Here is a 12,552-nt window from a genome sequence, read left to right as displayed (position 1 = left end):
ATATTTTTATTTATTTATTTGACAGAGAGAGAGACAGCGAGAGAGGGAGAAGCAGGCTTCCCGAGGAGCAGGGAGCCCGATATGGGACTCGATCCCAGGACCCTGGGATCAGGACCTGAGCTGAAGGCAGACGCTTAACGACTGAGCCACCAAGGTGGCCCCCCCAAAACAAACTTCTTAAAAGTACTGTCTATACTTGCTTTCTACACTTCCTCTCTTCCCATTCTTTCATCCCACTCTTACCAAATTCTTACCAGATTTAATCAAACTTCTACCACTACACCAAAACAGCATGTTTTAACAGCTTCCACATGCTAAATCCAATGGTCAATTCTTAGTTACCATCCTACTTATCACTAGCATTTAACACAGTGGATCAGTCTCCACGTCTTGAAACATTTTCTTCCTTCGATTTTGTAGATCCAAACTCTCCTACTTTTAAGTCTGTCTCACACATTATCTCTTAGTCTTTTTTCTTGAGTCCTCTTCACCTCCTTTGTTGGGACCTAAGCTGGGGCATTGCCAGAAGAAACTGAACTAAGGGTAGATTATTATTTTACACCGCTGATTTAGATTTTCCAGTTCTTAAAAATTCTGATGTCTTTATATTTTTTTTAACGAAAATGATATATACACCTCCTTTTTACAAGCGAGCGCAGCTCTCAGGGAAGCCCCAGAGATACTACCCAGAAACCTGCCCCAAAGAGGCCGATGCTTCTGACGCCTTCCGGAAACGAGCTCCACAGCCCTTATGGGAAATGTAGTCCCCTATGAATAGGCTGCACCGCGGAGGGACCTGGGAACCTGGACGTCAATTACTTCCGCACACGCGCAATGGGGCGGCAACCGGTATTCCGTAATCTTCCAACCTGTGCAGAGTGAAGTGAGAACGCGGGTTTCGCCCCGAGTCTCTAGGAGAGCTCTGTAACCTGATGTTTTAGAGGCAACGCTGGGAGCGTGGCGGTGAAAGGCAGGTATGACTCTGCGGAGCCTGGGGACGTAAGGGACGGGCGAGGAGAAAGACAGGGACCAGTTTATTGGCTTACCTAACCGAAGATAAAACTTCACAACCCCCACGTGCGGTGATTTCGTGTTTGGGTGTGTGAAACCTGTCCAATTCTGGAGTAGTTCAGAGAGAGCAAGAGCAGGGGCTGACTACCACTCAGTGGGTTCCCAGATTCCGGGTGGGGCTGGGGCAGGCTCAGTTTGCATATTCCTGCTCTTGTAGGTAGAGATCACTGTGTAGGAGTATGTGCATCAAGCTGCACCTTTCCTGGTTACAAGAACATCATTGGCCCTACCAGAGCCTGCAAAAGGTAATATTAAACCTTCAAAAGGATCTAGGAAGAAAGCATTTCTAGAGAAACTGCTATGTTCTCTTCTTAGTGTATTTTCACAATAATCTGAAGTAAGTGTTCTCTCCATTTTGCGTATGAACTGAAGCTGAGAGAGGTTATTTGCTTTAGACTGACAGCTTAGAAAGTGGAAGAGCTGAGATTCAAACCCAGATGAGTTTTCTATAAATTATCTTCCTTCTCTTTCTCCTCTTCCTCCTCCTTTTCTTCTTTTGGCTATAGTTGACACACAATGTTATATTAGTTTCAGATGTACAACTTAGTGATTTGACAAGTTTATACATTATGCTATGTTCACCACAAGTATAGTTACCATCTCTACCCCTTAAATGACTATTACAGTATCATTGACTATATTCCTTATGCTGTGCTCCAGATTTTATTCTTTTTTTGCAAGATAGCATCCTGCAAAAAAAACAAAAGTTGGATTTATTCTCCTTTTGAAATATTTGAGCAATGAATTCTAAGTAAATTTCTATTTGTAGTCTTCTTTTTTTTAAAGGGTCTCTGTTGAATCTGCAGATTTTCCAGGGAAGGCTGTGTAAATAAAGCTGTGAATCTCTTTTGCATATTTTAGCCTTTTTATGGCCCCAGCTTTGCTGGTTGGAATTTTTAAAAACTGATACTAGGCTCATAGGAGATGGTAAATTTCCAGAGAAAGAGAGACAGAGAGAGTTTGATTTAGAGTTTAAACTGAAGGTGCTCCAGCTTAAAAAAAAAAAAAAAAAAAAAATCCTGGGTCCAGCCTTCTCAAGAAAACCCAACCTAATTTGAGCTCTCTTATCCCAGCTTCAGAGCAGAGACTTCCAGAGATACTGAGTTTCAGAGACCAGGCTTTTAGTTAGTCTTTTGATTCACTTATTATTATTTTCTTAGGATAAATTTTGGGAGGAAAAAATGTCACTGGTTCAAAGATTAACAACTTGCTGTTAGATCAGCAGGACAGAAATGTACAACATACTTATCTAACCTTCATATATTCATAACAAAACCACCAGTAGAGTTTGGTGCTTATAAAATATGGACTTTTCTGACATCTCCTAGAATCATCATTCTCCCACTAGGTCACATTTACTGAAGCTGCAATGTGGGTCCTTCTTTTCTTCTTTTCTTTTTTTTTAAGATTTTATTTATTTATTCATGAGAGAGAGAGAGTCAGAGGGAGAAGCAGGCTCCCCGCGGAGCAGGGAGCCCGATGCGGGACTCGATCCCAGGACCCCGGAATCATGACCTGAGCCGACGGCAGACGCTTAACCATCTGAGCCACCCAGGCACCCGGGTCCTTCTTTTCTGATTGTGCTTCTTTTCTTTTCTACATTGCTTTCTAGTTTTTCATGCCTTTCTATTCTTTTTTCCCATTTTTATATTCATAGGTCTCTGTGTAAGAGCTGCAGAAAATGATCAACTTGCAGGTAAGGTATCCATTTATTCAGTCATTTAAATCTCTCAAAAAAACATATAAAAAGGAAATGTATAAACAGGGGAAACGTGGATTGAATAGATCAAGTCCAAAAGAAAATTTAGAAAATTGTTAAGTTGATATCCAGGTCACAGGGTCTGCACATAGTTGGAATAAATTTGAGCTGCATGTGTATACCCAGTCTTTATTCAATCATAGAAAATGGATAGCCAACCAGTTAAAGTGTTGGTATTATCTGTAAGGATTGAAGCTAAATAATTCCTCAGATAAGTAAAGATATTCCTGATTCAATTCTCTGAAAAAAAAAAATCTTATAATGGGTTTTTATAGAGATAATGTTAGAAATAACATTCACAGCAACAAACCTGTGATAAATATAACATCACATTTCCTATGACTTTCTTAGAGTGTTTCCCAGAGTAAGCAGAGAACATAGTGCCAATAAGCAGCACTATATGAACTCAATTTGTAAGTTCAGTTACATAGCCTTTCTAATATTCTTCTGGAACCATAAGTAAACCTTGTACCTTTTTCCAGAGTCTTCTGGTATTCTTGAGCATTTTCTCTTCCATGTGAATTTTAAAATCAGTGTGTCAGGCTCTATAAAGGAATATATTAGGTGTTTTAATTGTGATTGCAGTATACTTTTATATTGATTTGTAGAGAATTCATAACTTTTTGATAATGTATTCTCCGTTCAATTTTTCTTATAGGTCCTTATTTATATTTTTATAGGTTTATTATTATAATTCTTGTACATTTCTTGTAATGTTTATTCTTACTTATGGTTTAGGTTGCTGTTGAGAATGGATGGATCTTTTTTCATTATATTTTCTAATCAGCTATTTTGGTGTATAGGAAAATATGTGTTTATCTATTTGACTTTATGTCAACTTACAGGACTCTTATTAAGTCCAAGAATTTTTTAGTTGGTTCTTAGATTTTCTAGGTAGACAGTCATATACTCTTCAAATGGAGTTTGTTCCTTACTGCTCAGTATGTATGTCTTCATTTTTTTTTTTTCTTGTCTTATTGCAATGGACAGGACTTCTGGGAACTATAATTTTCAATGTAATTACTAGCCAGTATCTTTTTTGTTCCAGTTTTAATGGGAATGGTTCCAGTGTTTCATTGTTTCCTTTTGTATTTTGGTAGATATTTGGGGTTTTTTGTTTTTTGTTGTTTTTAATCAAGTTAAAGATTTTTAGCTTAAGATTGTTTTCATAAATTGGAAACTTTTTTCCTTATATGTTTTTTAAAATACCTGTTGATAAAATAATATATTTTGTCTTCTTTAATACAGCAATTTAGATAATTTCTAATACATTTCTTAATACTGAACTATCTATGCATTCATGGGACAAACCCTAGCTAGTCTCCTAACTTTTTAAAGGGCCATATAGTAAATATTTTAGGTTTGAAGTCCACATGGCCTCTGTGGCAACTACTCACCTCTGACTTTGCAGCTGAAGTAAATGAATGGGTGTAAATGTTCCAGTAACATTTTATTTACAAAAACAGCAGGCCAGTGTATAGGTTGTAGTTTGCTGACCCCTGTTCTTTATGATCTTAACTATCTCTTTGTGATAGACATGTAGCTACATGCCTTTTTAATTTCAGCATAAGTTAGTTAAACATGATTTTGGCCTTATGGTTGAGAGGATATATTTTATCATGTAAAAAAGAGTCCTTATTTTCTATTTTATTATGGTCATGTGAGTCTGACATGTTAACCTTATAGCCCTTCTAATTTATATATTTACTTTGTTGTGTCTAATAGATTGTAAGATCTCTGAGACCAGTAATACCTTTATTCTTTTTTGTATCACTAGTACAGTGTCTGATAGGTCCTTATTAAACATTCTTTGAGTGAATGAATGAAGGACATATAAGCAATATTTTAATAATTTTATTGAGACATAATTCAAATATTACAGATTGACCCATTTAAAGTATATACAACTCAGTGGTTTTTAGTCTATTCACTAAAACCATCTCCATTATCTAACTTTAGAATATCTTCATTACCTCAAAAGAAACCCAGTATTAGCAGTCATTCCCTGTTCCTCCCATCTCCCAGCCCTAATTTGTTTTCTGTTTCTATGGATTTGCCTTTTCTGAACATTTAATGTAACTAGGACAATACAATATGTGATTTTTTTTTTGACTAGCTTCTTTCACCTAGCTTAGTATTTTCAAGGGTCATTAATGTTACATGTATGCCAAATAATATTGCATTATATGGATATACCTCATTTTGTTCATCCATCTATTCATCAGCTGATGGATACTCATATTGTTTTTACTTTTGGATGAACACTTCTTAGTGAACATTTGTGTATAGTTTTTATGCGGGCATATATTTTCAGTTTTCTTGGGTATATACTTAGGAGGAATTGCTGGGTCATATGGTAACTCAATGTTTTACATTTCAAGGAACTGTAAAACTGTTTTCCATAGTTGTTGCACCATTTTACAACCCCTCTAGCAATATATGAGAGTTCCAGTTTTTCTACATCCTTGTCACTGCTTGTCATTGTCTGTCTTTGATTTTAACCATCCTAGTGAGTGTGCAGTGGTATCTCATTTGGTTTTGATTTGTATTTACTAATGATGTTGAGCATCTTTTCATGTGCTTATGGACCATGTGTGTCTTTGGAGAAAATCTGTTCAAATCCTTTGCCCATTTTTAAGTTGGGTTATCTTTTTATTGTTGTAAGAGTTCTTTTCATATTCTAGGTACAAGTCTCTTATCAAGGTATATGATTTGCACATATTTTATCCTATTCTGTGGGTTGTCTTTTCACTTTCTTGATGTTGTCCTTTGAAGCACAAAGTTTAAATTTTGATGATTTCCATTTTATCTATTTTTTTCTTTGGTCACTTACACTTCCTGTCGTATCTAAGAAACCATTGCCCAATCCAAGGTCGGAAAGATTTACTCCTATGTATGTATTCTAAGAATTTTATAGTTTTAGCTCTTGCATTTAGGTCTCTGATCCCTTTTTAGTTCATTTTTGCATATGATATGAGGTGTTTGTGTGTGTGAAGGGGGTCCAGCTTCATTCTTTTGCATGTGGATATTTAGCTATCCCAACACCATTTGTTAAAAAGACTATGCTTTACCCGATTGAACTGTCCTGACACTAGTGAATATTTTTAATGTGATTTTTATTTCTATCACAAAATATATTCCTTTTTTTTAAAGTTTTTTTTTTTTTTATTTGAGAGAGAGAGAATGAGAAAGAGAGCACATGAGAGGGGGGAGGGTCTGAGGGAGAAGCAGACTCCCCGCCGAGCAGGGAGTCCGATGCGGGACTCGATCCCGGGACTCCAGGATCACGACCTGAGCCGAAGGCAGTCGCTTAACCAACTGAGCCACCCAGGCGCCCGATCACAAAATATATTTCTGAGTCAAGCATATAGTAGTTATAATATATAACTTTCTGAAAACTCAACAATGAATATGATACGATCATAAGAGGCTGCCATGATTCTCTTGCAAGTCCCCAAATGATGCATACTTTAGTTTGAAGATGAATGTGCTGTTACAGGGATCAGTGACATTCCCGGATGTGGCTGTGGACTTCACCCCAGAGGAGTGGCAGCTGCTTGACTGTGAGCAGAGAACCTTGTATTGGGATGTGATGTTGGAGAACTTTAGAAACCTCATCTCAGTGGGTAAGGACAGTGGGTGGTAACTGTTCAGGGGAACTAAGAATATACTCCTAGCGCCCTGCCTTTAGGACTTGTTGGAAGCTGTGGACATTCTGAAGCATTCCTGAGTTTGGCCCTGAACGTTAGTGGTCACAGATTCTTAATCCCCTTTGAGATGACGCATAAACAGATAGAGGGTTTATGCTTCTGCCTCCCAAATGGAGGAGAAGGGTCTTTTCTGTTCTAAAGCCTGTTTGTCATCCTTTCCAGGCCCTGAGACTCAAGGAGACAGACCTGAATTGTGAGGTAGTCGTTTGTCTCTAGCACTTGGTCTCCAGTTCTGTGTTGTTTCCCATGAACAGGGGGCCCAGTTACCCAAACAAAAGCGATCTTCAAGGCAGAGCAAGGACAAGAGCCATGGATGGGGGAGGGGGAGAACCCACATTGGCGCCATCCAGGTGAGTGAAAGAAAACCAGGCAGATGGGAGTCTTTGGAATTGAGATTCCAGTCGGTCAGTGAGGGACAGGTCCCTCTGAAGCAGCTCTTTCAGGAAGCCCTTCTTAAAAGCCACACAGCTTTGGAAGTGACTGGGGCCACTTGACATAACATCGTCAGATCCCCAGATGACACCTTCACTCACTCTGCTCGCATGGCTACTCTTTCTCTTTGCTCAGCTTTTGTATGGAGGGAGGGCCCTCTCCTCTCTGCCCTGGCTCCCTGCACTGCCTGTTCCATGGAGGTCCTTGCTTTGTTCTCTTAATTCCTAAAATCTTCATTCTTCTTTTTTTCCTCAACATGAGCACAGATCTTTTCCATACATCTGGTTCTTGTAAGGTAGTCAGATTGTGTGGATTTGAAGTCTTACTCCACCAATCACTGTCTAACCTAATTATTTTGTAGCACACTTTATTTATAAAAGAGGGATAATATTAATCCTTACTTCAGGTTTCTTTTAAAGATCACATGAGTTAATACATGTAAAACCCTTCAAATAGTTGCCATATAGTACGTGTTCAGTATGTTGGTTGTTTTTATTTCAAAACTTTTAGTAACATTATGCTTTCTAATTATTTCCCCTTTTCAAAAAAAAACCTCTTCCTTTCCTTGTAGCATATACCCCACCTGTGTACCCCATCTTGCTCATCTTTAGTCTCACTGCTGACTTGGGGTATCTACCTTATAGTGCATCTCTCTGCTTCACTTGGTAATACTGATATTATTTGGAAATTCCCAACATCATGTGAGTTGGTTTCTCACGAATCTGCCCTCACCTTCACTTACGGCTTCCCCACCGTTGCTTCCTGCCTTTGTGTCCACCTTCAGAACTCCTCTCACAGTAACTCCCTCAGAAACTGCATCCCTCTGAAGAACTAATGGGATTTTCTTTGTGCTCTCTGTGGCATCTGTGCGTCTCCAACTTCCCATTCCCATTCCCCAGGTGGGGACCTGGCCTTCATCTCAGTTTTTTCATAGTAACCACTATTTAATATTCTTCAACCTTCACCTTTCTGTTTACATTATAATAAAAGATAATGGCTGGCCTGCTGCTTTGCAGTCTCCAGATCACTGTGGTAAGCAGCTTAGCTTTTTTTCTCAAGAGTGTCTCCTTAAATACTTTTATGACTTATTACCTATGATTTAACTATTAGTTTATCCAAGACTGATTTAAAATAAAATTTTCTTTTTCCACAGAGCCTATAAAAGACGTATGTTTCAAATGATTAAGACACAAATTAAGTGTATTTTAGATCCCCTGGGACCCCAACTTCTAATGACCTAAACCAAGTGAATTTTAACTCCCGATAGGGTGTCTAGGCTGTTCATGAGTCTATATTGCCAATTTCATCCTATTTTCTGGTTTATCTTAGATGTTCCTGCAAGATGTATCCAAATCATTACATATTCCTTGTCACTCTGCTGACAAACACAAATTATTTCTTCATAACTTGTGATATTTAAAAGGCTTTTAAGGCCCTCTTTAATGTGATCCCATTTTGTTTGCCCGGAATGGTCCATCTTTTCCTTATGCCATGGCAGCTGGGCTCTTTAGCGAACTTTGTACGTGATTTTCTTCTGTGCATCAGCTCTTTTGATGCTGATGTGCTCTACCTAACGAAGCCCAGCATGCTGGTAAGTCTGAATTCAGTCTTCTCCTCTTTCGTGGGAACTCCAGCCTAGATTAATCTCTACCTTCTTGGAACCTCCATCCTAGCCCTCCTATGACTCTGTCATGAAAACTTGACATATATTCTCTTAGATTTTTTTTTTAATCCTGTGGCTTATAAGGCATGTTTTCTTGTGATAATGCCCTGAAGAGAAAGCCCTGTACCATTGTTTGTTTTTACACTATTTCTGAGCACACAACAGATATTTAATGAACATTTCATTAATTCACTGTTGTGAAGTCAGGCATTGTGGGGTGTTTCTTATTCTTTCAATGAGGCTTTTTTATGTTTCCTGAGAAGGATTCAAAGAAAGCAAAAAAAAAAAAAAAAAGAAAAAAAAAAACCACAATCCCAAAACAAAAAACAGCCCATTACCATTTTCCAGGTGTGTAAGTTGTAGTTGAAAGGCAAAACAGCCATATAAAACATTTTAAAGTTTTAGGATTGTGGAATATTTGTTCAATGCACAATAACATTGCCGTTTTTGTTCTAGTTAATTGTCAGAATGAATGGTTTTGGGGAGCAGTGGTGACTATCTTGGGAATTCAGAGAAAATGGAGCTTAAAGTTTAAAGTATACAAAGATTTGAGGAGTCTTTTTTTGAGATCATGGAACAATGGCTCCTCCCTAAAGAATATCTAAGGATCAGATAGGATGAGAGGGAGTGAGGTAGGGCATGTTAAGGTGGGGAAGAGACATGAGCAAAATATTGTAGTTATTTAGAGTCTAGAATTCTTGGAACAGAAAGTATTTGTTCAGGACGAGAAGAATGTGTACTTAGATACCATGAGTGAATTCATTATAATGTATAGTTTTGTTCACCAGGCTGAGTGCCTTGGATTTTTCAGTTGGTTACTGCTAGTTGAGGTAACACAGGATGCTGCTTCCCATTAGTTGAAGTAGAGAGCAAAGAAGACAGGAACCCCAATCCCCATAAAGAAATGTGCACTAATGGCTATAGCCCGCTACTCGGGGCAGCTCCACAGAGAAGAATGAGGCATGAAGCAAGAAGTTGGGGTGTGGTACTAACATTCCACAAGGAGGGAAACTCAGGAGTGGGGAATATAACCCCTTCTCCCTAGTTTTTTTTTTTTTTTTTTTTTAAGTTTATTTATTTAAGCAATCTCTGCACCCAGTGTGGGGCTTGAACTCATGACCTTGAGATCAAGAGCCTCATGCTCCTCTCACTGAGCCAGCCAGGTGTCCCCCCTTTTTAATGGAGAAATGGATTGGAGATTTTTAGGGTTTTGAGGTTAGGAATGAAAAAAATGTGACTTCAGGATAAAGAAAAGTGACTTCAGCAGCTTTCTGGGGACTAGTTTGTTAGGTAGTTTGAAAGAAAATGTAAAAACAGTACTTGTCAAATACAAATATGACAAATGGTCATATATAGAACCCCCCCCCCAAAAAAAAAAAGAAATGCAGCCAGAATAAAAGCAATAGCAAGCAGGCAGAATCTGTGCCTGGACTTACAAGTATGTGGGAGAATGAATCCCAGCTGTTGCAGAGTTAGAGCCCTGTCTGTAGGCTTGTCTCACTTGTGATACGGATGGAGTTAGAGGACTGGAAATATAAGAATGTTCCTGAAGGTAACTGCCGTTGTGCCAGGTGATTAAGAGGAAAAAGAGATGTGAATGAGGGAAATGGGGAGCCCTCCCATCAGGGTAATCTAGGACTGGAGTAGTGAGGATTCTAGATCTGCCACCTCCAGATCTAGTTTTTCCTCTGGTATCTCCCTTAGCTCCTAGTATCTTGTTCTTTGGGTCACCTCATCCATTGGTCAGATCTCCTCAGTGGGCTCTCTTCATGTGAGATAACCAGGCCTCGATGTTTGTACCCTATTCACTGTAACTTGTGCCTATTTCACAATCTTCCCATAGGTCACAAGTTAAACCATCTATTCTCATTATTGTCATTCATCTGCTCCCATTTCCTCTTCAGCAGTTGTATTTTTAAAGCTCAGGAGGGAAGCAAATACAGGATTTGTTTCAGAATTAGATACTAGATTTGAAATAATGTTTCTTTCTATAACTGGTATGGAAAAAATTAACAGAGCCATGTTTTATTGTACTCCTTTTTAGAAGCTGATTGCCTACTTGTTGATGAATCAGAGAAGCACCAGGAAAGCAAAGACAATTTTTTGAATTCAGTTTTGTTCACATTCAATAAAATTCTGACTGTGGAGAGACTCCATGGTTATAACATGAGGACAAGTCTTAATCCTACAAGAAAAAAATCATATAAATGTAAATCATATGGGAAGAGTTTGCAACCTACTTTAGATTTACTTAATTATAATAGATGTTATACTGAAGAAAACTCATATGAATGCACTGAATGTGGGAAAGCCTTCAAAAAGAAGTTTCATTTCATTAGACATGAAAAAAATCATACAAGAAAAAAACCCTTTGAATGCAATGACTGTGGGAAAGCCTATAGCAGGAAGGCTCACCTTGCAACTCATCAGAAAATCCATAATGGAGAGAGATCCTTTGTGTGCAATGATTGTGGGAAAGCGTTTATGCACAAAGCACAACTGGTGGTCCACCAGAGACTCCACACAGGAGAGAAACCGTACGAATGCCATCAGTGCGGGAAGTCATTCACTTGGAACTCCTCCTTTACCCAACATGTGAAATCGCATACACTTGAGAACTCGTTTGAATGTAAGGAATGTGGGAAAACCTTCAGGTACAGCTCATCCCTTTATAAACATTCTCGATTTCATACAGGAGAGAAACCGTACCGATGTATTGTATGTGGCAAAGCCTTTGGTAACACGTCTGTGCTTGTTACGCATCAAAGAATTCATACAGGAGAGAAGCCGTATGGGTGTATCGAGTGCGGCAAAGCCTTCGTCAAGAAGTCACATCTGCTTAGGCATCAGATAACTCATACAGGAGAGAAGCCCTACGAATGTAATAGATGTGGGAAAGCGTTTTCCCAGAAGTCGAATCTTATCGTACATCAGAAAATTCATACATAATATTCATGTTGAATATGACAAAGCCTTAAATACTAGATAAATCTTATTAAAACAGAATTCATGGTGAGAAATCCACCAATTCAAATGAATTTGGAAGAGTAGATTCCCATAAAAAAGAAATCAATGCCAATCATGTTCTGGAAGTGATGATAAAGTTTTTACAGAAAAAGTTCACAGAAAACATTGATTTACAAGTAATAGAGCATAGAGCTTAGAAAGTGAGCATAAATTAATCAAGGAATCAGTGAAAACACTTATTATCTCTGATTTTTATTTTTATAATGTAGAATTATAAAGTGTGAGTATAAATGTTTATGTATTACATTAAATTATATCAATTAAAGTGAAGTACATATCATTTTTTCTTCGCATCCTAACAACATACAAGTGGAAAAAAATGTGGTCTAATATGAAATATGAATTTCAGTAATATTTTTACCCATTTGCTGGCACTTTTAATGGGCAAGGCAGTGTTACTGATCTGTCTCCTCTTGAGTTATAAAACTTGTTATAAAGATGTTTTCCTATGTATGTAAACAGCAAAACAACCAATTTAAGGCACCATTTGAGAGGGAAGAGCAGTTGTATTCCGTATTACAGTAAGTATTCAGTTGAGGAGAATAAGTATTTAAATAAGCTTGTAAATAAAACATTTGCACTTCAAATATTCCTGTTCTTTTTCATTGGTGTATCTACATAAGATGTGGGTGTAGCTCAAGTATTGTCTATCACGGGTACCATCTGTATTTGATTTTAATAAGTAGGGTGTCATACTTGGCAACTTTTGGGGAGTGAGTTTTTGGGTCTGTATTTGTTTTCTTTTAAGAAATCAATACAGGTTTAGCGCCTAGGGGTGCCTAGAACTGTCCTTGTGATAGCATAGGCAGCATTAATCAAGTTGAAAAGAGCAAGTTTCTCTGCTTAGCAACTTGAATCTGGAATGTGATATTATGTCAGTTACACATATT

General features: G+C 38.0%; 1 protein-coding gene across 4 annotated transcripts; it reads left to right on the top strand.

Annotated features, from left to right (window-relative positions):
* The first annotated feature begins 818 nt into the window (after positions 1-818).
* Positions 819-12,248, top strand: ZNF684 (zinc finger protein 684). Of its 4 annotated transcripts, XM_032431792.1 has the most exons (6): positions 819-974; positions 1,229-1,316; positions 2,729-2,767; positions 6,330-6,456; positions 6,795-6,890; positions 10,680-12,248. In XM_032431792.1, exons 3-6 carry the CDS (start codon positions 2,753-2,755, stop codon positions 11,582-11,584), a joined length of 1,143 nt encoding a protein of 380 aa, XP_032287683.1. In that variant the 5' UTR covers positions 819-974; positions 1,229-1,316; positions 2,729-2,752; the 3' UTR covers positions 11,585-12,248. The 4 variants fall into 4 exon arrangements, with proteins under 4 accessions (XP_032287683.1, XP_032287672.1, XP_032287692.1 ...); XM_032431781.1 differs by lacking the exon at positions 1,229-1,316; XM_032431801.1 differs by lacking the exons at positions 1,229-1,316; positions 6,795-6,890.
* Positions 12,249-12,552: the final 304 nt, after the last annotated feature.

The sequence above is a fragment of the Phoca vitulina genome, unplaced genomic scaffold (genome assembly GCF_004348235.1).
Source record: "Phoca vitulina isolate PV1807 unplaced genomic scaffold, GSC_HSeal_1.0 scaffold2, whole genome shotgun sequence".
Taxonomy (NCBI): domain Eukaryota; kingdom Metazoa; phylum Chordata; class Mammalia; order Carnivora; family Phocidae; genus Phoca; species Phoca vitulina.
This window is presented reverse-complemented; position numbering and strand designations above follow the sequence as displayed.